This window comes from Entelurus aequoreus, linkage group LG06 (genome assembly GCF_033978785.1).
Source record: "Entelurus aequoreus isolate RoL-2023_Sb linkage group LG06, RoL_Eaeq_v1.1, whole genome shotgun sequence".
NCBI classification, from domain to species: domain Eukaryota; kingdom Metazoa; phylum Chordata; class Actinopteri; order Syngnathiformes; family Syngnathidae; genus Entelurus; species Entelurus aequoreus.
Genome location: NC_084736.1, coordinates 12,019,275 through 12,043,620, shown reverse-complemented (window position 1 = coordinate 12,043,620; position 24,346 = coordinate 12,019,275). Strand labels below are relative to the sequence as shown.

General features: G+C 36.7%; 2 protein-coding genes across 5 annotated transcripts in view; both read left to right on the top strand.

The window, feature by feature from the left end:
- LOC133652645 (inactive phospholipase C-like protein 2) overlaps positions 1-15,847 on the top strand; it is a 357,479-nt gene extending 341,632 nt beyond the window's left edge. Inside the window, exons 27-28 of the mRNA XM_062051612.1 lie at positions 9,547-10,113; positions 15,307-15,847. Of these exons, the coding sequence (XP_061907596.1) occupies positions 9,547-9,939 (393 nt within the window). The 3' untranslated portion in view covers positions 9,940-10,113; positions 15,307-15,847. The remainder of the gene's footprint in view (positions 1-9,546; positions 10,114-15,306) is intronic.
- On the top strand, positions 14,006-23,259 carry hcrt (hypocretin (orexin) neuropeptide precursor). 4 transcript variants are annotated; one of them, XM_062050002.1, is made up of 3 exons: positions 14,006-15,415; positions 20,132-20,198; positions 22,827-23,259. In XM_062050002.1, the coding sequence occupies exons 2-3, from the start codon at positions 20,142-20,144 to the stop codon at positions 23,175-23,177; spliced, it is 408 nt and encodes a 135-aa protein (XP_061905986.1). In that variant the 5' UTR covers positions 14,006-15,415; positions 20,132-20,141; the 3' UTR covers positions 23,178-23,259. The 4 variants fall into 4 exon arrangements, with proteins under 4 accessions (XP_061905986.1, XP_061905985.1, XP_061905984.1 ...); XM_062050001.1 differs by having other exon boundaries at positions 22,824-23,259; XM_062050000.1 differs by having other exon boundaries at positions 19,924-20,198.
- The last annotated feature ends 1,087 nt before the right edge of the window (positions 23,260-24,346 follow it).

Genomic DNA, 24,346 nt, shown 5'->3' with positions numbered 1-24,346 from the left:
ATCTGTCTGGAGCCGCAAAAAATTAAAAGCCATATTACATACAGATAGTATGTCATGAGATATACATTGAATTAAGAGGACTTAAAGGAAACTAAATGACCTCAAATATAGCTACAAATGAGGCATAATGATGCAATATGTACATATAGCTAGCCTAAATAGCATGTTAACATAAATTAGCTTGCAATCATGCAGTGACCAAATATGCCCGATTAGCACGCCACACAAGTCAATAACATCAACAAAACTCACCTTTGTGTATTCACGCACAACGTTAAAAGTTTGGTGGACAAAATGAGACAGAAAAAGAAGTGGCATAAAACACGTCCTAGAAAGTCGGAGAAAGTTATATATGTAAACAAACTAGGGTGAGTTCAAGGACCGCCAAAATTAGTAGGACAAAACGGCGCCCAAATACTTGAATCAGTGAAGCATGTTTAATATAAACAGTGTGCTTTATAACAATTAGGGAGGTTTGTGTCATGTTTGTCCTCCTACAGAAACCATATTAAAACCAAAAATTTTTTTTTTCCCCCTCATCTTTTTCCATTTTTCATACATTTTTGAAAAAGCTCCAGAGAGCCACTAGGGCGGCGCTAAAGAGCCGCATGCGGCTCTAGAGCCGCGGGTTGCCGACCCCCGCACTATACCCATAATATTATTTAAAACTGGTGAAAAATACTATAATATGGGACATTTAAGTACAAACCCCGTTTCCATATGAGTTGGGAAATTGTGTTAGATGTAAATATAAACGGAATACAATGATTTGCAAATCATTTTCAACCCATATTCAGTTGAATATGCTACAAAGACAACATATTTTTTTGCAAATAATCACTAACTTTAGAATTTGATGCCAGCAACACGTGACAAAGAAGTTGAGAAAGGTGGCAATAAATACTGATAAACTTGAGGAGTGCTCATCAAACACTTATTCGGAACATCCCACAGGTGAACAGGCAAATTGGGAACAGGTGGGTGCCATGATTGGGTATAAAAGTAGATTCCATGAAATGCTCAGTCATTCACAAACAAGGATGGGGCGAGGGTCACCACTTTGTCAACAAATGCCTGAGCAAATTGTTGAACAGTTTAAGAAAAACCTTTCTCAACCAGCTATTGCAAGGAATTTAGGGATTTCACCATCTACGGTCCGTAATATCATCAAAGGGTTCAGAGAATCTGGAGAAATCACTGCACGTAAGCAGCTAAGCCCGTGACCTTCCATCCCTCAGGCTGTACTGCATCAACAAGTGACATCAGTGTGTAAAGGATATCACCACATGTGCTCAGGAACACTTCAGAAACCCACTGTCAGTAACTACAGTTGGTCGCTACATCTGTAAGTGCAAGTTAAAACTCTCTTATGCAAGGCGAAAACAAGTTTATCAACAACACCCAGAAACGCCGTCGGCTTTGCTTGGCCAGAGCTCATCTAAGATGGACTGATACAAAGTGGAAAAGTGTTCTGTGGTCTGACTTGATTGAGACTTTTATTAGTAGGTTGCACAGTGAAGTACATATTCCGTACAATTGACCACTAAATGGTAACACCCGAATACGTTTTTCAACTTGTTTAAGTCGGGGTCCACTTAAATTGATTCATGATACAGATATATACTATCAGATATATACTATCATCATAATACAGTCATCACACAAGATAATCACATTGAATTATTTACATTATTTACAATCCGGGGTGTGACGAGTCCACATTTCAAATTGTTTTTGGAAACTGTGGACGTCGTGTCCTCTGGACCAAAGAGGAAAAGAACCATCCGGAGTTTGAACATCAAATATCTTGTCTTTGTAGTGCATTCAACTGAATATGGGTTGAAAAGGATTTGCAAATCATTGTATTCCGTTTATATTTACAACTAAACACAATTTCCCAACTCATATGGAAACGGGGTTTGTACATTTCAACATCATTTGCCACTAACTAAGAACATTGGGTAAACCAGCCATCACCAAAGTTGTAAATAAAAGTACATGTTCTTTCTGTGGAGTGGAAAAAAAGGGTTTATTTTGCGTAAATAATGTCCTCCAGCAGGCCAAGGACAAGGATTAACTAAAGACAGGCTGTTCCAAAACATCTCCTCTCTGCTTTGTTCTGATCTCTGCAAGATCGACTTGTGCACAATTATCTTCTTTTTTTTTCTTTTTTTTTTTTTACCCAGAGCAAAAAGTTATTGATGGATGCCGTTTCAAACGTCGAGCGCCCACATCAAGGCAATCATTGTTTAGTAGACGTACGAAGTTGGCGAAAGCCACATTTGCTGAACTTTTCAAGAAGTAGAAGAAAGCCGTTGATTATAATTGTGTTCATTTTCAGGAACAATCACAGTTAACTTGTGCTTTATCTGCAGCACCAATAACTTGAAGTCAGCCAATGCCTGAGAAGGAGCAGGATGAAGAAAATCTTATATTTTCCTGCCCCCTTCAACATAATGCATAGTCTTACTTAATGGATAGCATACAAACCAAACAAATACATCCAAATATAATGAAAACAAACAAAAAACAGAACAAGTACAAAACTTCATGAAGTACAAACCGAACAAAAAAAAGTAGTATACACCTCACGGGATGATACAAACCCCGTTTCCATATGAGTTGGGAAATTGTGTTAGATGTTAATATAAACGGAATACAATGATTTGCAAATCCTTTTCAACCCATATTCAGTTGAATGCACTACAAAGACAACATATTTGATGTTCAAACTCATAAACTTGATTTTTTTTTGCAAATAATATTTAACTTAGAATTTCATGGCTGCAACACGTGCCAAAGTAGTTGGGAAAGGGCATGTTCACCACTGTGTTACATGGCCTTTCCTTTGAACAACACTCAGTAAACGTTTGGGAACTGAGGAGACACATTTTTGAAGCTTCTCAGGTGGAATTCTTTCCCATTCTTGCTTGATGTACAGCTTAAGTTGTTCAACAGTCCGGGGGTCTCCGTTGTGCTATTTTAGGCTTCCTAATGCGCCACACATTTTCAATGGGAGACAGGTCTGGACTACAGGCAGGCCAGTCTAGTACCCGCACTCTTTTACTATGAAGCCACGTTGATGTAACACGTGGCTTGGCATTGTCTTGCTGAAATAAGCAGGGGCGTCCATGGTAACGTTGCTTGGATGGCAACATATGTTGCTCCAAACCCTGTATGTACCTTTCAGCATTAATGGCGTCTTCACAGATGTGTAAGTTACCCATGTCTTGGGCACTAATACACCCCCATACCATCACACATGCTGGCTTTTCAACTTTGCGCCTATAACAATCCGGATGGTTCTTTTCCTCTTTGGTCCGGACGTCACGACGTCCACAGTTTCCAAAAATAATTTGAAATGTGGACTCGTCAGAACACTTTTCCACTTTGTATCAGTCCATCTTAGATGAGCTCAGGCCCAGCGAAGCCGACGGCATTTCTGGGTGTTGTTGATAACCGGTTTTCGCCTTGCATAGGAGAGTTTTAACTTGCACTTACAGATGTAGCGACCAACTGTAGTTACTGACAGTGGGTTTCTGAAGTGTTCCTGAGCCCATGTGGTGGTATCCTTTACACACTGATGTCGCTTGTTGATGCAGTACAGCCTGAGGGATCGAAGGTCACGGGCTTAGCTGCTGACATGCAGTGATTTCTCCAGATTCTCTGAACCCTTTGATGATATTACGGAGCGTAGATGGTGAAATCCCTAAATTCCTTGCAATAGCTGGTTGAGAAAGGTTTTTCTTAAACTGTTCAACAATTTGCTCACGCATTTGTTGACAAAGTGGTGACCCTCACTCCATCCTTGTTTGTGAATGACTGAGCATTTCATGGAATCTACTTTCATACCCAATCATGGCACCCACCTGTTCCCAATTAGCCTGTCCACCTGTGGGATGTTCCAAATAAGTGTTTGATGAGCATTCCTCAACTTTATCAGTATTTATTGCCACCTTTCCCAACTTCTTTGTCACGTGTTGCTGGCATCAAATTCTAAAGTTAATGATTATTTGCAAAAAATGTATCAGTTTGAACATGAAATATGTTGTCTTTGTAGCATATTCAACTGAATATGGGTTGAAAAGGATTTGCAAATCATTGTATTCCGTTTATATTTACATCTAACACAATTTCCCAACTCATATGGAAACGGGGTTTGTAAAAAGAGGGTCTTATTTGTGCAAACAAAGAGTGGAGGGGTTAGGTTTTAATGAGGATAAAGTGGTGCGATTTTGCTTTGGCTAATCCCGCACCCCCTGTGAATGACCACAGACACGATTAAGCGGGTCTGAGGGTTCTGTGACATCACAGGCCGGGCTTGTCGCCGTCTTATTGTTCGCTCGCTGAGTCACGACTTGCATAACTTGTGTTTTTTTTTAAAAACATGACTTATTTATGCTCGCGTGTCGGAGAGTCTCATGTGAAAGAAAGACCACATGCAGCGCCAACGTACAAGCGTTCTTTACTCATCCTTCGGGGATTTGGGGGGGGGGGGGGGGTCGGACCGTGACATTTGTGACGCATGAGCTTCTACGTGTCGCCGGGACTGGGACGTCGGGCCCGGAGCGGTTCACTATGATGATTAAACATGGCGCCTCAGTCCCGGGTAAAGTCAAATATGCACACTCACAGTTTAGGAGTCACAGGGAAGACAGAATGTGGCTTTTTCATCTGGGGGGGCGATGATCCACACATGGTGGTAAACTTATGTAAACAGTCAGCAGAAATGTTGTTGGACATTATGGCCACATGACAGCATTCTTCACCAACTCAGGGAGGAAAAAATTGGAACAGGGCCAAAGCACTTTATTTATTGGGGTAACACTGCCCCCTAGTGCTGTTACTGTTCATAAAGACATTCGTTTTATTTTTATTTTCTATCCAACAAAACGATACACAGCAATACCATAATAATGCAATTTAAGTTCCAAAACCCAACCCAGCAACATTCAGAATAGCAACAAACAGAGCAATTGAGAGGACACACAAACATGACACAAAACAATCCCAAAGCAGTCAAACAAAAAATGGATATTATCAACAGCAGTATCAATATTAATACCAAATTCCAACATAGCAGTGATTAGAAATCCCTCATTGACATTATCGTTACAGCCATTTATAAAAAATAAAAACATTTAAAAAAGAACAATAGTGTCACAGTGGCTTACACTTGCATCTAGGGGTGTAATGGTACACAAACATTTTGGTTCGGTATGTACCTCGGTTTGGTTCATTTTCGGTACAGTAAGAAAACAACAAAATATACATTTTTTGGTTATTTATTTACCAAATTTGTAAACAATGGCATAACATACACTACCGTTCAAAAGTTTGGGGTCACCCAAACAATTTTGTGGAATAGCCTTCATTTCTAAGAACAAGAATAGACTGTCGAGTTTCAGAGGAAAGTTCTCTTTTTCTGGCCATTTTGAGCGTTTAATTGACCCCACAAATGTGATGCTCCAGAAACTCAATCTGCTCAAAGGAAGGTCAGTTTTGTAGCTTCTGTAACGAGCTAAACTGTTTTCAGATGTGTGAACATGATTGCACAAGGGTTTTCTAATCATCAATTAGCCTTCTGAGCCAATGAGCAAACATATTGTACCATTAGAACACTGGAGTGATAGTTGCTGGAAATGGGCCTCTATACACCTATGTAGATATTGCACCAAAAACCAGACATTTGCAGCTAGAATAGTCATTTACCACATTAGCAATGTATAGAGTGTATTTCTTTCAAGTTAAGACTAGTTTAAAGTTATCTTCATTGAAAAGTACAGTGCTTTTCCTTCAAAAATAAGAACATTTCAATGTGACCCCAAACTTTTGAACGGTAGTGTATATATACACACAGGGTCCATTGCCAGGGTTAATGTGGTCAACATATACAGCAGATGAGGGCTGGCTGGCGTAGGTGGAGAGCTAATGTTTTTAGCATAGCTCTGTCGAGGTCCCGTAGCTAAGTTAGCTTCAATGGCGTCGTTAGCAACAGCATTGCTAGGCTTCGCCAGGCTGGACAGCATTAACCGTGTGGTTACAGGTCCAGGGTTTGGTTCGGTGTCTCCTGATAGTAGAAGTAATAATAGTATTGTTGATCTTCGGTCTATCCTTCCAGTCAGGGGCATGTTTCTTTTGTTTCTATCCGCAGTTAAGCACGATGCCATCACGTTAGCTCCGAAGCTAAAGTGCTTCACCGATGTAGTGTCGTGGAGATAAAAGTCACTGTGAATGTCCATTTTGCGTTCTTGACTCTCATTTTCAAAAGAATATCCACAATAGAAAAAGGAGAAAGTGTGGAATCCAATGAGCCCTTTTACCTAAGTTACGGTCAGAGCGAAAAAAGATACACCTTGGCATCCTGCACTGCACTCTAATTCTTCACTCTTACGTTCCTCATTCACGAATCTTTCATCCTCGCTCAAATTAATGAGGTAATCGTCACTTTCTGGGTCCGAATCCCTCTCGCTGCTGGTGTAAACAATGTGCAGATGTGAGGAGCCCTTCAACCTGTGACGTCACGCTACTTCCGGTACAGGCAAGGCTTTTTTTATCAGCGACCAAAAGTTGCGAACTTTATCGTCGATGTTCTCTACTAAATCCTTTCAGCAAAAATATGGCAATATCGCGAAATGATCAAGTATGACACATAGAATGGATCTGCTATCTCCGTTTAAATAAGAAAATCTCATTTCAGTAGACCTTTAAATATGTCACCTTTGGCGAGGCATGTTTCAAAGCACCGTTTGCAGCGCGGCGTTCCCGTGTTCAAAGCGTCACCTTTATCGATAGTTTTGAAGCCCAACTACCTCTTTATTAACCAGTAGAATTGCCATGTATTTTTTGCCATTTTTCCTCTCCACACTTATTCTGCTTGTATGTGCTCTGAGTGTGCGTTTTGACACACTCAAGGTCAAGCGCCTCGGCACGTCACCGCCTCACGGCAGCAGGTGTGAGACAAGTACCGCTCTTTTTCAAAGTCAGTATAGTACATACTTGCCGACCCTCCCGTTTTTAGCGGGAGAATCCCGGTATTCAGCGCCTCTCCCGACAACCTCCCGGCAGAGATTTTCTCCCGACAAACTCCCGGTATTCAGCCGGAGCTGGAGGCCACGCCCCCTCCAGCTCAATGCGGACCTGAGACCGAGTGGGGACAGCCTGTTCTCACGTCCGCTTTCCCACAATATAAACAGCTTGCCTGCCCAAAGACGTCATAACATCTAGGGCTTTTATAGAGTGCACAACTGCGCACACAACAAGGAGACGAAGCAGAAGAACGAGGAAATTACAGACATGGCGCCCGAAATGATATACTCATCATGAACGGAGAAGTTAAACAGGACAATACTGCACTGCCATCTAATGGCTAGCCACCGGAACACTGAAATTCAAGTATTTTTTTTTTTCTATGTAAATAAAATAAATATATATATATTTATATATATAGCTAGAATTCACTGAAAATCAAGTATTTCATATATATATATATATGAAATACTCGAGTTGGTGAATTCTAGCTGTAAATAACCCCCCCCTACCTCCCGATATTGGAGGTCTCAAGGTTGGCAAGTATGGTATAGTATCATTTTTAATTCATTAATACCGCGGTTCTTTATTAGTAGCAGTATACCGTACAACCCTTGTTCAAACTATATGCTACTTTGCATTACAATTGGCAGCATCGTCTCTTTCTCTGCATTTCCTCCATTCTGTCCACGCGGACTACGGTGTGGCAAAGAGCCAGCAGCTGGTCTCCGGTGCAAACATGTCCGTGGCCAAAAGGCTCCCCCGGGCGGATCCAAAAGTTCATAGAAAAGCAGCGCAGAAGTCACCCCTTGTTGCGCAGTCCCGAGAGGGCCTGAACCATGGACGAGTTTCACGGAGCCCTGGCTGAATGAATGCTTGTATCTGACACTTCGGTCTCCCTGGACGGATTCTCGCTCATCGTTGTTGGTTATCATGTATTTTTGTACTTTATTTTGTGTGGATCTTTTATATCTGCACTGCAACCACATCATTTCCCAAGTGTGTGATAAATAACGTCCATCCTAAGATTCCTATTTATTTTCCTGAGGGAACTCTCCTGAAGGAATCAATAAAGTACTATCTATCTATCTATCTATCTATCTATCTATCTATCTATCTATCTATCTATCTATCTATCTATCTATCTATCTATCTATCTATCTATCTATCTATCTATCTATCTATCTATCTATCTATCTATCTATCTATCTATCTATCTATCTATCTATCTATCTATCTATCTATCCATCTATCTATCTATCTATCTATCTATCTATCTATCCTATCCAATATGGATAATCTGCTGAAGTCCCCAAGGGGAAAAACGTCACTAAATGGGGCAAACTCAAAACGGCTCGTTTCCCGGAAGTATGAAAAAAGGCAAGATTATTTTATAAATATCTTCACAATGTCTCCGGGATTTGGTTTCCAATTTTCTGGATTTATGCAGCTACCAAATACACAACAACATGTACCAACATGGTTGGTACTAGAGATGTCCGATAATGGCTTTTTTGCCGATATTCCGATATTGTCCAACTCTTAATTACCGATTCCGATATCAACCGATACCGATACAGTCGTGGAATTAACACATTTTTATGCCTAATTTTGTTGTGATGCCCCCGCTGGATGCATTAAACAATGTAACAAGGTTTTCCAAAATAAATCAACTCAAGTTATGGAAAAAAAAATGCCAACATGGCACTGCCATATTTATTGTTGAAGTCACAAAGTGCATTATTTTTTTTAACATGCCTCAAAACAGCAGCTTGGAATTTGGGACATGCTCTCCCTGAGAGAGCATGAGGAGGTTGAGGTGGGCGGGGTGCTGCAAGGGGTTCTGGGTATTTGTTCTGTTGTGTTTATGTTGTGTTACGGTGCGGATGTTCTCCCGAAATGTGTTTGTCATTCATGTTTGGTGTGGCTTCACAGTGTGGCGCATATTTGTAACAGTGTTAAAGTTGTTTATACGTCCACCCTCAGTGTGACCTGTATGGCTGTTGACCAAGTATGCCTTCCATTTACTTGTGTGTGTGAAAAGCCGTAGATATGATGTGATTGGGCCGGCACGCAAAGGCAGTGCCTTTAAGGTACGCCCCCAATATTGCTGTCTGGGTGGAAATCAGGAGAATGGCTGCCCCGGGAGATTTTCGGGAGGGGCACTGAAATTCGGGAGTCTCCCGGGAAAATCGGGAGGGTTGGCAAGTATGACTGGGAGACGCAACTGGACTATACTTCTCCCTACGTCCGAGTACCACTCTGTACAGCGGCGTTTTAAAAAGTCATAAATTTTACTTTTTGAAACCGATACCGATCATTTCCGATATTACATTTTAAAGCATTTATCGGCCGATATTATCAGACATTTCTAATCGTAACCCATGTATTGAGATGCGAATCACAAAGAGATTTACATCCCTAAATCTAGCAGATTTACATGATTGATCATGATTTCCTCAGATCACAAAAGTATCACTTTGTACATCAGAACTGTTTGTGTTGTCTGCTACGCAGGGCCAGGCGGACCTGTTGAAGCACGCCAAGAGCGAGGCCCTGGACACCCTGCGTCAGATCCACTGTGCGGCTCAGTCCTGCGGCCTCAGTAAGAACGGCGCCTCCTCCCCACAGCCGCAGCCCCATCTTCCTCAACAGCACCACTACCCCCTGCAGACACAGCAGCAACAACCTCAGACCAAGACCCCTCCAATGATGCCCCAGTCACAGACTCCAACCCAGACCGGACCTCCTCCTTCCCCGCTGACGCCCCTCCCTCTGCTCCAAAGTGTCCCAACACCACCAGCTTACAACCCTCCCCCGGACCTACCCCAGTTCCAGAGAGCCGCCGGACCCCTGGACTCCATCTTCGAGAAGGAGCCGTTCGGACGTGATCCGGCGGGAACCTGCTGACCCGCAGCCTGTGCCCACAGAGGTGACAAGGGGACGAACGAGGGAGAAAGTATGAAAGAAGTGGCGGGTGGGGACGGTGAAGGAAGGATGACGGAGGACGGAGTCAACCAGATGATAATGAGGATGATGGCGAGGAAGAGTCGGCGCGTAAGAAGCGAGACGCAAGTGTGAAAGGTCAGAGTTGCAGAGAGAGCTGAGGAAGACGGCTAGACAAGATCGTCCACTGTTACACATTTGCATGTGATTGACAGGTAAATGTCATCATCTTAGCCCACGTCCACACGGATACACACATAGTACACGTACATTAGGCCACCTACTCAGTGGCCTAGTGGTTAGAGTGTCCGTCCCTGCTTGGCACTCAGCATCAAAGGTTGGAATTGGGGGTTAAATCACCAAAAATGATTCCCGGGCGCGGCCACCGCTGCTGCCCACTGCTCCCCTCACCTCCCAGGGGGTGATCAAGGGTGATGGGTCAAATGCAGAGAATAATTTCGCCACACCTAGTGTGTGTGTGACAATCATTGGTACTTGAACTTTAACTTTAGTATATGAACATCAAGAATGTTCGAAAAAAACTCTTGTGAAGTAACAATAATCCATTTGGCTTCGGTAGTTTTACCAAAAACATTAAAATGCTGATTTTGTTAACCGTCCCGTTTGACTGAAAAGGAGATTGTAAAGGTAAAATATGTGCAGAGCAAAAATTGAGTAAAAACACATTTTGGTAACACTTTAGTATGGGGAACATATTCACTATTAATTAGTTGCTTACCGTATTTTTTGGAGTATAAATCGCTCCGGAGTATAAGTCGCACCGGCCGAAAATGCATAATAAGGAAGGAAAAAAACATATATAAGTCGCATTTTTTAGGGAAATTTATTTGATAAAAGCCAACACCAAGAATAGACATTTGAAAGGCAATTTAAAATAAATAAAGAATAGTGAACAACAGGCTGAATAAGTGTACGTTATATGAGGCATAAATAACCAACTGAGAACGTGCCTGGTATGTTAACGTAACATATTATGGTAAGAGTCATTCAAATAACTATAACATATAGAACATGCTATACGTTTACCAAACAATCTGTCACTCCTAATCGCTAAATCCCACGAAATCTTATACGTCTAGTCTCTTACGTGAATGAGCTAAATAATATATGATATTTTACGGTAATGTGTTAATAATTTCACACATAAGTCGCTCCTGAGTATAAGTCGCACCCCCGGCCAAACTACGAAAAAAACTGTGACTTATAGTCCGAAAAATACGGTATTAACATGCAAATTGGTAACATATTGGCTCTTAATTAGTCATTATTAAGTACTTATTAATGCCTTATTCTGCATGGCCTTATTATACAACCAGTAAGCCATTAACTAAGAGTCCTCCCTCAATAACCTCATAATGATTGCTTATTAGTACTAAGTAAGGAAGTTGTGGTATATGATTCTCCCTTTAATACCACTTAATCAATATGGTCTGTTCTTACATAACAAAACACAAAACTACAATAACCCTAACCCTAACCCTTAAGTTTTTGTTACTTAGAATATGTTCCCCTAGTGTCCAAATTTACAAAATATGAACGTCACACCCCCTTTCGATGGACATATTTTACAATCAAGTGAAACGCAACAAAAATGCAACAAACAGTGAAATATGAACGCGAAGGGTACAAAATAAACACACCTACAAAGTGATACATCTGATATATCACTAAGCTTTAGAGACTTTGTTGTGAAAATCTCCTCCCGCGTCTGTGGAAACGCTTCCCGCCCACACTGCTTGGTGCCTCGTCTGAGCTGCTGTGACGTAGATGACCATAGTAACTAATTAGATGACCATACTAACTAATTAGATTACCATAGTAACTGCTATATCATCCATAAGCGCAGATTCCAACCATTGAAATACTTTGTATAGTTCAAGACTTGCGGTCATTAGAAAACATGACTGCACATCATAATGGCAGCTAGTATCCATCTTAAAGATCTAAAACAATTATTTGGGAATGTCCGGCGGGCCAGATTGAAAAGCTTAACGGGCCGCATGTGGCCCCCGGGCCTTATTTTGCCCAGGTCTGCTGTAGACTCTCGGTCATGCAGGTCATCGTAATCAGCGAAATTGCATGGCACAACATCAGAGGGCCGTTTCGTCGAGCCAAGAGCCAGCTGTTGATTTGCATCTCAAAAAGAAGCATTGTTACTTTGAGGACAATGGTGTCCTAATTCCGCATAGGGAGTATGGCTGTTTTTTAATAGAGGTGAGAAAGCAGCCGTCGACGTCAAACCAGAGAGGACACCTGTCGTCTGCCTACAGCAATGTCCTGGCTACTAAAGATCGCCTCGTCCTTTGGGAGGAGGAGCCACTAACGAGTTGTTTTGCCTCTCGCCAGGCGAGCAACCTGCTGGATGCTGACCACTCGAAATGCTTCAAAAATAAAACACTGCCATCTTGTGGAGCTAATATAAAACATACATGAGACGGTCGCCGATAGCTGTTATGCTAAGTTTTTTGTCGAACCCGACTCTAATGAGAGACCCTATCACTGCAAAAAGTCAGTCTTCAAAAACAAGAAAAAAATATACAAAAATGAGGGGTATTTTACTTGAAATAAGCAAAATTATCTGCCAATAGAACAAGAAAATTCGGCTTGTCAAGACTTTCCAAAACAAGTAAAATTAGCTAACCTCAATGAACCCAAAAATACCTTAAAATAAGTATATTCTCACTAATAACAAGTGCACTTTTCTTGGTAGAAAAAAAAAAAGATATTTCTGCTCAATATGTTGAAAAATATTCTTAAATAAGTAAATGCTAGTGCCATTATCTTGACATAATGATATGCGCTCGACATCATGATTTTTTTAAAAGAAATTATTACTTTAAAAAAGTAGTTTTATACTTGTGAGTGTTGATGACACAGCTTTGCATCAGTTGATATTCTCGTTTCAAGCTTGTTTTACTCAATATAGGTCATCAAATCTCAGCTACAAGCTGTAATATCTTACTGAGATCATTTAGGACCAAAACCCTTAAAACAGGGGTGTCCAAAGTGCGGCCCGGGGGCCATTTGCGGCCCGCAGCTACTTGTTTACCGGCCCGCCACACATTCTGGAAATGCTATTGCAAAAAATAAAAAAGAACATTAAAAAAGTGGAATGAGGTGAAATCTAACGAGAAAAAGTTGCAATGTTGACACAAAATCTGCCATGCAGGCTGTTTTTTTCTTTCTTTTGTCTTTCTTTATTTTTTATTTTTTTGCCATTGCTCAAAAAAAAATATATCCAAAAAATCCATGTTATAATGATTATTTTCAAAGCTCCAATTACTTCAAATATTTCACTTTAAAATGTTTTATGTGGTAAATATTGCATATATTGTGTAGTTGCCATATAAAAACAAAGTTTTCTTTGACAAAAGAGCATTAAAAAAACTAAGTAATAGTTCAAACGTAAAATCGACAGATATATCTGAAGTTGATCTCGTAACTTAAGTGTTGAAAGTAATAAAAAAAAAATAATAGAAATATATCACTTTATGAGTGGGGCACCTTTTGGATCCCAAATATATTTAGTGGTATTTGATTTATCTTTTCACTGTGATTACTCAAAAATATTAAAGAATTAAAATCAATGGTGTCCTGCATTATTGATCTTTTAGGGCTCTAATTACTAAATACTGCATATTTAAATTATACTATAAAAAAACTAAGTTGTTTTTGACAGAAAAGCCATAAAACCTTTTTTTTTTTAAGTTGATATAGAGATTTACTGTAAGTGTTAAATAAAAAATAATAATAAAAATTAGACTTATTTTTAACATTTTAATAACTGAGACCCTTTATGGTCCCCAGGACCCCTAAAAGTAAAATAAATAAAAAATTTCATATATATATATATATATATATATATATATATATATATATATATATATATATATATATTATATATATATATATATATATATATATATATATATATATATATATATATATTATTATTATTATTATTATTATATATATGTATATATATATTTATTTTTTTTTTGAGAAAAAATGTGTCTGGGGGCCGGTATATGTGATTTTTAGGAACACTAATACAAAACCTCACTATAATGTCTGATTGAATGCTAAAAACAATAATTACAGACCGCCTTTAAAAATGGAATGGAATTTTAATTTTTTTTACTGAATGAGACACCCAGAATGTACATGAAAATAAAGAATGTGGGATTTACAATATTAACTATGAACGATAAAACACTGAATATTGACAACATATGAATGTCACACCCTCTCGATCGACATATTTTACAGTCAAGCGAAACGCAACAAAAATGCAACAAACACAGCGAAATATGAACGCAAAGGGTTAAAAAAACAAAAAACACCTACGATCTCATATATCACTAAGCTTTTTTTTAAAAATTTTTTTTTTAAGTTGATATAGAGATTTACTGTAAGTGTTAAATAAAAAATAATAATAAAAATTAGACTTATTTTTAACATTTTAATAACTGAGACCCTTTATGGTCCCCGGGACCCCTAAAAGTAAAATAAATAAAAAAAAACGTATATTTTGTTATGGTTTGAAAATGAAAAATATCAAAATGGCCCCCACATGCTTTAATTATTCCGTGTGCGGCCCTCAGTGGAAAAAGTTTGGACACCCCTGCCTTAAAACAAGTAAAACACTCTACCATAAAATCTGCTTGGTGAGAAGAATGATCTTATCAGACAGAAAATAAACAAATATCACCCTTATTTGAGATATTTCATCTTACTTAGATTTCAGTTTTCGCAGTGTGGTGGTTATTTGCACACAATAGGAGACTCTGCGCTTAATTGAATAGAAATTTAAATTGGAGAATTAGTCTGCCCGATTCATTGTAATGCATTTTCCAGCAGTTAACTACAGAGTTAGGTTATGTGTCATTTCACATAATGTGTGGACGTAGCTGTCTTCTTTTCAGCTCTCTCCAAACTTCTACCTTCTCTCTCTCTCTCTCTCTTGGACACTTTTTTTTTTTTTTTTTTTTTACACGAGCACCTCCTCTTTTTATTCTCTGTGGGTACAGGTGGCACCTCATGACTCACACTTTGCCTTTGGACACACCTCCAAATGTTGTTTTTTTTGGCTACACTTTTTTCCTCTTTTAGTCCTATGGCATTTTTTTTTTCTTTTTTCTGCAAACTCTCCGGGAGAAAGAGGTTTTGATGCCTCGCTAGAACAGTGCTCTTTGGAAGCAAACTCTCCAGGAACCACTCCAAATATCCCTATTTCGTTCTTCCACTTACTTGACAACGCATCATGGAAACAATCAGAATATTTTATTTTTCTCCTTTTTTTTTTCCCAGTATCCCTCTAGGTGGCGACGGTCGCCCACCAACACAACTGGACAAACTGCCCTTTAAAGGTCAAAGATCACCACAACGTATGTGAATCTAGGTGTCAACGTATTCAAATGTAAGAAAGGATGATATAAAAATATAAATATAAATTGCCATAAGGACTCATGTAGACATGAATGATTCTAATTGTTGTTGGTTTGATGGATATTCTAACTATTTTTTAACTATTCATTCCACGTACGTGATCGTTTGTTCGGACACCTGGCGCTCTTTACGGGTTAGCGCCACAACGCCAGGGTCCAAAAAAATGAGTAATGATGATTTTACAAAGGTCAGCTGTGTGTATCACTGTCAAGTCGACCCATTAAAAGTGGCTTCATTGTTTATGCCGTTTATTCTAGTGATTGATTATATGATATTTTCTTAAGAGGAAGAACCGTCTTTAAAAAGTGACCTCGGCTCTAACAGGCGCCGAGAGCCTCGTGCGTTTAAATCAATTAGCGCCCCACCTCAAGTGGAAGCCCTAATTGCAACATCCAGTTTGACCGTGGCTTTAACAGCAAACTAATTATTTCAAAATAATTGAATTATATTTAATGATAAAAACAGTTACTGATAATTAAATTAATAGTAATGATTTTTTTTTTAAATATTGATTTTGTTAAAAAATTAAGACTAGAATTCTTACAAGTGTGACAATTGTTTTTACCATTGTTTATATTTCTGATGTATAACATTATTTGCGTTTGTACAGTATTATTTTTTTTTAACAAATAAAACCACAATACAGATATGACTGCATTATATATGTATCATAATATTTTAATATATTTATTATGCTTAAAATATTTTTAAAAACATTTTTTTAAATAAATAACCTTATTAGTAGACAAAAATATTAATATTTTTTTTAAGTTAACTAAAATATAATACAAACCGATATTATGACATATTTATCTTAAAACAATTTTAGAATGTCATTTTTGAACACAAATGCAAAAATTATTTCAATGAGATAACTTTATTAATGGATTTTTTTTTTTTTACAGTGTATGTAATACAAATATAATAATCAAATGCACAACAATTAGTGTTATAATATCATGAGGTGAATTCTTATACATGTATACTCATAAATTATATACGGTTACAAGCCGCCCTCTTAGGGCAGCCATAAATAATGTAAAAAGTTATTTTGATTAAAGAACTTTGTTTGTGGCAAAATTACAAAACAAGATATATTGTTATAAAAACGCAAGTGTGACAATTGTTTTTACAATTGTATATATTTTTGATTTGTACACATTATGGTATATTATTTCAATTAGATGACATAATGTTATTATTTTATACAGTATTACTATTTTTTTAAACAGATAAAACCACAATACAGATATGACTGCAGTACATAAATATATGTTTGTTTATATTTTAATATATTTATTATACTTAAAATATTGGAAATATTTTTTTTAAATTAAATAACCTTATTAGTAAACAAAAAAAATGTTTTTAAGCCATTTACATCACAGGTGTCAAATTCTCGGCCCGGGGGCCAGATTTGGCCCGCCGCATCATTTAATGCGGCCTGCGAAAGCCCTGAAATAATATGAGTCAATAAAGCATTTTATCATTTACTAAATGTAATCTTTTCATTGTGACAGACAGAAATACGTGTACTGCATGCTATTGAGTATATTTTAAACATTATTATCTAATAATGCAACAAATGTAATACTATCATTAATTTCAAACTTTTAAAAGTTAAAACAAAATAAATATGTGCTTGAGTAATATCACAGCAAGTTATTCATCTTATTGTACACTGTAGAAATGACAATAGATTTTACAGTTAAAAAAAAAAAAAACTACAGTACCGTTTTTCCATTTACAGTAATATGCTGTAAAAACCATTGTGAATTTTACGGTGAAGTTGTGGCGACTCAGTTGCCAGTTTGTTTGTTTTTTTACTGAAAAATCGATTACCCGTATTTTTCGGAGTATAAGTCGCTCCGGAGTATAAGTCGCACCGGCCGAAAATGCATAATAAAGAAGGAAAACAACATATATAAGTCGCACTGGAGTATAAATGGTATTTTTTGGGGAAATGTATTTGATAAAAGCCAACACCAAGAATAGACATTTGAAAGGCAATTTAAAATAAATAAAGAATAGTGAACAACAGGCTGAATAAGTGTACGTTATATGAGGCATAAATAACCAACTGAGAACGTGCCTGGTATGTTAACGTAACATATTATGGTAAGAGTCATTCAAATAACTATAACATATAGAACATGCTATACGTTTACCAAACAATCTGTCACTCCTAATCGCTAAATCCCATGAAATCTTATACGTCTAGTCTCTTACGTGAATGAGCTAAATAATATTATTTGATATTTTACGGTAATGTGTTAATAATTTCACACACAAGTCGCTCCTGAGTATAAGTCGCACCCCCGGCCAAACTATGAAAAAAACTGCGACTTATAGTCCGAAAAATACGCTATTTTATTTTTACAAATGAACAGCAATTTTATAATATCATGAGGTAAATTTTATACATTTATATTCATAAATTATATCAGTTGCAAGCGGCCCTCTTAGGGAAGCCATAAATAATGCAAAAAGTTATTTTGATTAAATAACTTTGTTTGTTGAAAAATGACAAAAGAAGATATATTAATATTAAAACTAGAGATGTCGATAAATGCTTTAAAATATAATATCAGAAATTATCGGTATCGTTTTTTTTTGTTTTTTTTTTATTAAATCAACATAAAAAACACAAGATACACCAACCCAAAAAACCTCCCTCCTCCATTTACACTCATTCACACAAAAGGGTTGTTTCTTTCTGTTATTAATATTCTGGTTCCTACATTATATATCAATATATATCAATACAGTCTGCAAGGGATACAGTCCGTAAGCACACATGATTGTGCGTGCTGCTGGTCCACTAATAGTACTAACCTTTAACAGTTAATTTTACTCATTTTCATTCATTACTAGTTTCTATGTAACTGTTTTTATATTGTTTTACTTTCTTTTTCATTAAAGAATTTTTTTTTAATTTATTTATCTTATTTTATTTTATTAATTTTTTAAAAAAGGACCTTATCTTCGCCATACCTGGTTGTCCAAATTAGGCATAATAATGTGTTAATTCCACGACTGTATATATCGGTATCGGTTGATATCGGTATCGGTAATTAAGAGTTGGACAATATCGGAATATCGGCAAAAAGCCATTATCGGACATCCCTAATTAAAACGCATCTGTACACTTTCCCTCCCTAAACCATGTGCTTTCTCAGTTTAGTAAATAAACAGGCCTTTACAGTATATGACATAACTGGCACCAGTTATACACCTTTCCCCAAATAGACAGCTTATTGGCACTTTCTGGGTAACACACATGAGTTATCCCACTAGGAGCCAACATTTCAAAGCGCATGCAGATGTCAATAAATCGGCTGGATGGGTCTTGATACTTTCTGCAGTTGAGTAAACGAACAGTCCTAATCCTTATTTGCAAAAATCCTGTATTTAGTCTGTAAATCATTTTACATCATATGAGCTATCAGTGTTTCCCATAAACTGCCAAGATACCTGTGGCAGTGGGGGCGTGGCTATGGGCGTGGTCACCATGACATCATCGAGTAATTTGCATAATTTACTACAATGATATGATTTTCTCTAAAAAAGCTCAAAAAATGTATACTTACTAATTAATAATAACAGTTTTGTTTTAAACGTCCATCCATCCATCCATTTTACAATATAATTACAACACTTTATGTTCATATTTATATACAGATTTGAACAATAAGTTATTCACTGAAATATATTTATTAATTGTGGTTCTTACAAAAAATATATCTCTTAAAACTCGGCCCCTTTAACTAGTGCATACTAAATAATTTAACTTTAGCCTACTACTACAACCATATTATTTACCAGCAACATAAAGTGAAACAGAGGCAGAGGTGTCCTGCCACAGTCAGTAACAAATAAACAGAAAACAGTAGTGGTGGTAGATAGACACAGAGCTTCATCAAACATCTGATCCACTGAACAAAGAGCTCACTGACAAAGCTTAACCTATTGTTACTATAACAATCTACAAGGTTTTTTTTTTTTTTTTTTTTTTTTTTTTTTTTTAAACAATCTACAAGATTAATGTAGGTTGCTTCTCTTTCTTCCCCTCCACGAAAGAATTACGTCCGCCAAAAATTTAAAAAAAAATTTTTTTTAAATTAAAAAAAAAAAAAAAAATTTTTATTTGTGGCGGACGTAATTCTTTCGTGGCGGGTCGCCACAAATAAATGAATGTGTGGGAAACACTGGCTATCTTTATTATCGGAAATGCAGTTAAATGATGCAACACTTTGGTCGGGCATCAGATGGCAGCAAAATGAACGATGACGAGTCTAGGGCCCAAAATAAGGAAGCTGCTCTTTTTGATTACTCACAGATAAATAATACCCAGAAAGCCCTAATTAGCTTTGCTGGTCAACATGCTTCTTATGAAAGTCGATAAAGGGCACCGTCTTTTTCGTATTCTGTGAAATTCATAATTGCGGTGTCTCCGTCACAACGGTATGTCTTAATTAGACGCCGCTATGCCACACAAAGACGTATCTGGATGCAAGCAAGAGTCGTGGAGATGACCTACTGCGCTAATGAATGGCACGGAGATGAGCATCCGAACAACTCTCATGTCTCCTTGGCAAGCGGCTCCAAATGACATCCCGCTGTGAAAAGACAACGGGATATAAAAGAGCCCAGTTCTTCCCCCCGATCAGATGCCTTCTTCTTACAGCCGACAGAAGATGAGGTGGCACACCCCCAAGTTGCAACACCTGGCCGAGTCACGCTCGTCTGGCAAGGTAAGACGGATTTTTAAAAAAGTATTTTATGTGTGTACTCTCAGTGCTTCACTTTTCCCATATTTTGTAATGTTACAGCCATATTTCAAATTGAAATACAACATTTTTTACCTCAAAATTCTACAGACAATACCCCATAGTTTATTAAAGGTAAAAAGAACAATCCAAATAAATTGTAATAATTTATTGAAGGTAAAAAAAAAAACACTCCAAATATCTTTTAATAATTTATTGAAGGTAATAAACACTCCTAATTAACTTTAATAGTTTATTGAAGGTAGAAACAACACTCCTAAGAACTTGTAATAGTTTATTGAAGGTAAAAAAAACAATCCCTAAGAACTTTTAATAATTTATTGAAGGTAAAAAAAACAATCCTAACATTTTTTTTGTTTTTTGAAGGTAAAAAAACCCAAAAAACTCCTAAGAACTGATTGAAGGAAAAAAAAACACTCCTAAAAACTTTTAGGCTATTAAAGGTAAAAAAAAAAAACACTCCTAAGAGCACTAAATAGTTTATTGAAGATACAAAAACACTCCCTAAGAAGTTGTAATTGTTTATTGAAGGTAAACACACTCCTAATAACTTTTGTTTGTTTAAGGTTAAAAAAACACTCCTTAGAACATTTATTAATTTATTGAAGGTAAAAAAAACAAAACACTGAACTTTTAAGAGTTTATTACGAAGCCCCTAAAGGGACATGGGGGAATTTTATTTTTTATGATTTTAATTTTTTTATTTTTTTTTAGACATGTATCTCATGCACACGAGAAACTTTTTGGAGCACACGAGAAACTTTTTATAAAATTATAAAAAATAAATTTTAATTATAATTTTTATTTTTTTTAAATATTTTTTTTAGACATGTATCTCGTGCGTAGGAGAAACTCTCGTGCGCATGAGAAACTTTTTATAAAGTTATAAAAAAAATAAAAATTATAATTTTTTTTTAGTTTTTTTTTTTAGACATGTATCTCGTGCGCACGAGAAACTTTTTATAAAGTTATAAAAAAATTCAAAAATTACAATTATAATTTTTTGTTTATTTTATTTTTTTTTAGACATGTTTGATTGATTGATTGATTGATTGAGACTTTTATTGGTAGGTTGCACAGTGAAGTACATATTCCGTACAATTGACCACTAAATGGTAACACCCGAATAAGTTTTTCAACTTATTTAAGTCGGGGAATTGATTCATGATACAGATATATACTATCATATGTACTATCATCATAATACAGTCATCACACAAGATAATCACATTGAATTATTTACATTATTTACAGTCAGGGGTGTGGGGGGGGGGGGGGTAAGATATGGACAGCAAGTAGTGGACATAGAGAGGGAAACTTTTTATGAAGTTACAAAAAAATTAAAAGTTTTTTTTTTTTAGACATACGTCTCGTGCGCACGAGAAATGTTTTGTGTATGTATAAGGTAAGACATATTATCTGGTGTTTTGTTTAGCAATATTTTGCAAAAGCAACTTTTCTTACCTTCTGGTACCTGCTGATCTGTATTTGGGATCTGCATAAGTCCTGAAAAATTGTGCGTCAGCCTTTGTAGTCGATAAGCTTCTTCTTTTTCTCTATCTTCTTGTCATGGGACATTCATCCTCCGCTGTTGCCATTTCTAATATAAAGTAGTGTAAAGTTCTTACTTATATCTGTCAGTAAACTCGCCATGAAAGCGCTAAAACATACCGGTATAGTGAGTTTACATTATTCACCCAAGGAACTTTAGTTATTAGAGAGTTCCGGTCGGACGGTTTTTCACGGGACACATTTTCGGCCTTGTCGTTGTTTCTGGATGAGGAGATGCTGCTCCGTTATCGATTGAAGTAAAGTAACAGTTAGCGCCATCTTTTGACACTTCTTCCACTCCCGTCCTTGCACGCTACACCGCTACAACAAAGATGACGGGGAGAAGACGCCGTCGAAAGGTGACCCACGTAAATAAGACCGCCCAGAAAACGGCGCATCCAGAAGAGACTGCCAGAAAGCGACTTGAAGATGATCTGTAAAACATCATCTATGCAACATTTTGACCAAAGAACCACCATTACATGTTATGTAGACCACAAGGAAGTCTTTTACATTTAGAAAAAAATTGTAATGATTAGGGATGTCCGATAATATTGGACTGCCGATATTATCGGCCGATAAATGCTTTAAAATGTAATATCGGAAATTATCGGTATCGGTTTCAAAATTATCGGTATCGGTTTCAAAAAGTAAAATGTATGAGTTTTTAAAACGCCGCTGTGTACACGGACGTAGGGAGAAATACCGATATGTGCCGGCCCAATCACATAATATCTACGGCTTTTCACACACACACAAGTGAATGCAAAGCATACTTGGTCAACAGCCATACAGGTCACACTGAGGGTGGACCGTATAATCAACTTTAACACTGTTACAAATATGCGCCACACTGTGAACCCACACCAAACAAGAATGACACACACATTTCGGGAGAACATCCGCACAAGAACACAACATAAACACAACAGAACAAATACCCAGAACCCCTTGCAGCACTAACTGCCCCCGAGAGGGTCAAGCGGTAGAAAATGGCTGCATATGTAGGTAGTTAATTTTGTGCCTTTGTTCCCGCAGCAGAAGGTTCTGGTTGTTCTTCTGCTGTTGCTGCTGTCCCAGGCGGTGCTGTGCAATGTCCACAGTGTGTCCAGTGAGTGCTGCAAGCAGCCGTCTCGCCCGTGTCGCCTGCACCTGCTGCTGTGTCGCTCAGGCGGGGCCGCCAAGGTGTTGGCCGACGTCTCCGCCGGCATCCTCACCCTGGGCAAGCGCACGCTGGACGAGCCCAACTTCCACAGTCGCCTGCAACAGCTTCTCCACGAGTCCAGGGACCGTGCCGCCGGCATCCTGACCATGGGCAGGAGAGCCCCGCCGGGGGTCAAAGGTCACCATGCGCCCCCGTCGGACGCCGCCGTCGCTCTTTTGCCTGTTTGATGGGCTGCAAAGCATCCTGGGACTTCTAATAAACACAACAGGAATGGAATAATTTACATATTGTGTCGTAATAAAATGCAACACTGACAACATTCCATTATGCATGTCAATTTATTTTTTATTCACAGTGATGCAATTGTCTTGCGACTTGTGCATTTATTAGAATTCTACATATCCAAGTGTATTTAATATATGTTTTTCTTTTGTAGGTTACAAGTAAAAAGGATTAAAAATGCGTAGCCTACTTATGTTACTGAATTATATATAATTTTTGTCATCTCACACTATTTTATATATATATATATATATATATATATATATATATATATATATATATATATATATATATATATATATATATATATATATATATATATATATATATATATATATATATATATATATATATATACATATATACATGTATATATGTATATATATTCACATATATGTATATATATATATATATATATATATATATATATATATATATATATATATATATATATATACATATATACATATATACATGTATATATGTATATATATTCACATATATGTATATATATAATATATGTGTATATATATGTACATGTATACATTTATATATATATATACACATATATATGTATATATATAATATATGTGTATATATGTATATATATATATATATACACGTGTATATAAATATATATGGAGATATATATATATGGATATATATTTATATATATATATGGATATATGTATGGATATATATATATATGTGGATATATATATATGTACTGTATATATATATATATGTATATATATATATATAAATAATATAATAATATAAATAATAATATAAATATATGTATATATATATATAAATATATATATATATATATATATATATATATATATATATATATATATATATATATATATATATATATATAACTGTTATTTTTATGGTTAAATTAAAAAAAAACATTAACGTTAAAATTATGTTTATTTTAATTTATGTTGACGTACTGTAGTTTGATATCCGGATTTACCGTAATGCTGCGTATACATGTGCCTCACAATTTTACAGTGGGCTTTCTTTTTTGCTTTACTCAATTCCTTTTTTTTTTTTAAAAGAAGAAAAACATGTGGTTTATAATTATTATAAAATCGTAAACTAAGTT

Excerpts from the sequence above, each read along its gene's own strand:
- hcrt (XM_062049999.1), top strand. The coding sequence starts at position 20,115 with ATGCCTTCTTCTTACAGCCGACAGAAGATGAGGTGGCACACCCCCAAG. Across the intron at positions 20,199-22,823 it reads AGTCACGCTCGTCTGGCAAG|CAGAAGGTTCTGGTTGTTCT; the intron begins GTAAGACGGATT and ends TTGTTCCCGCAG.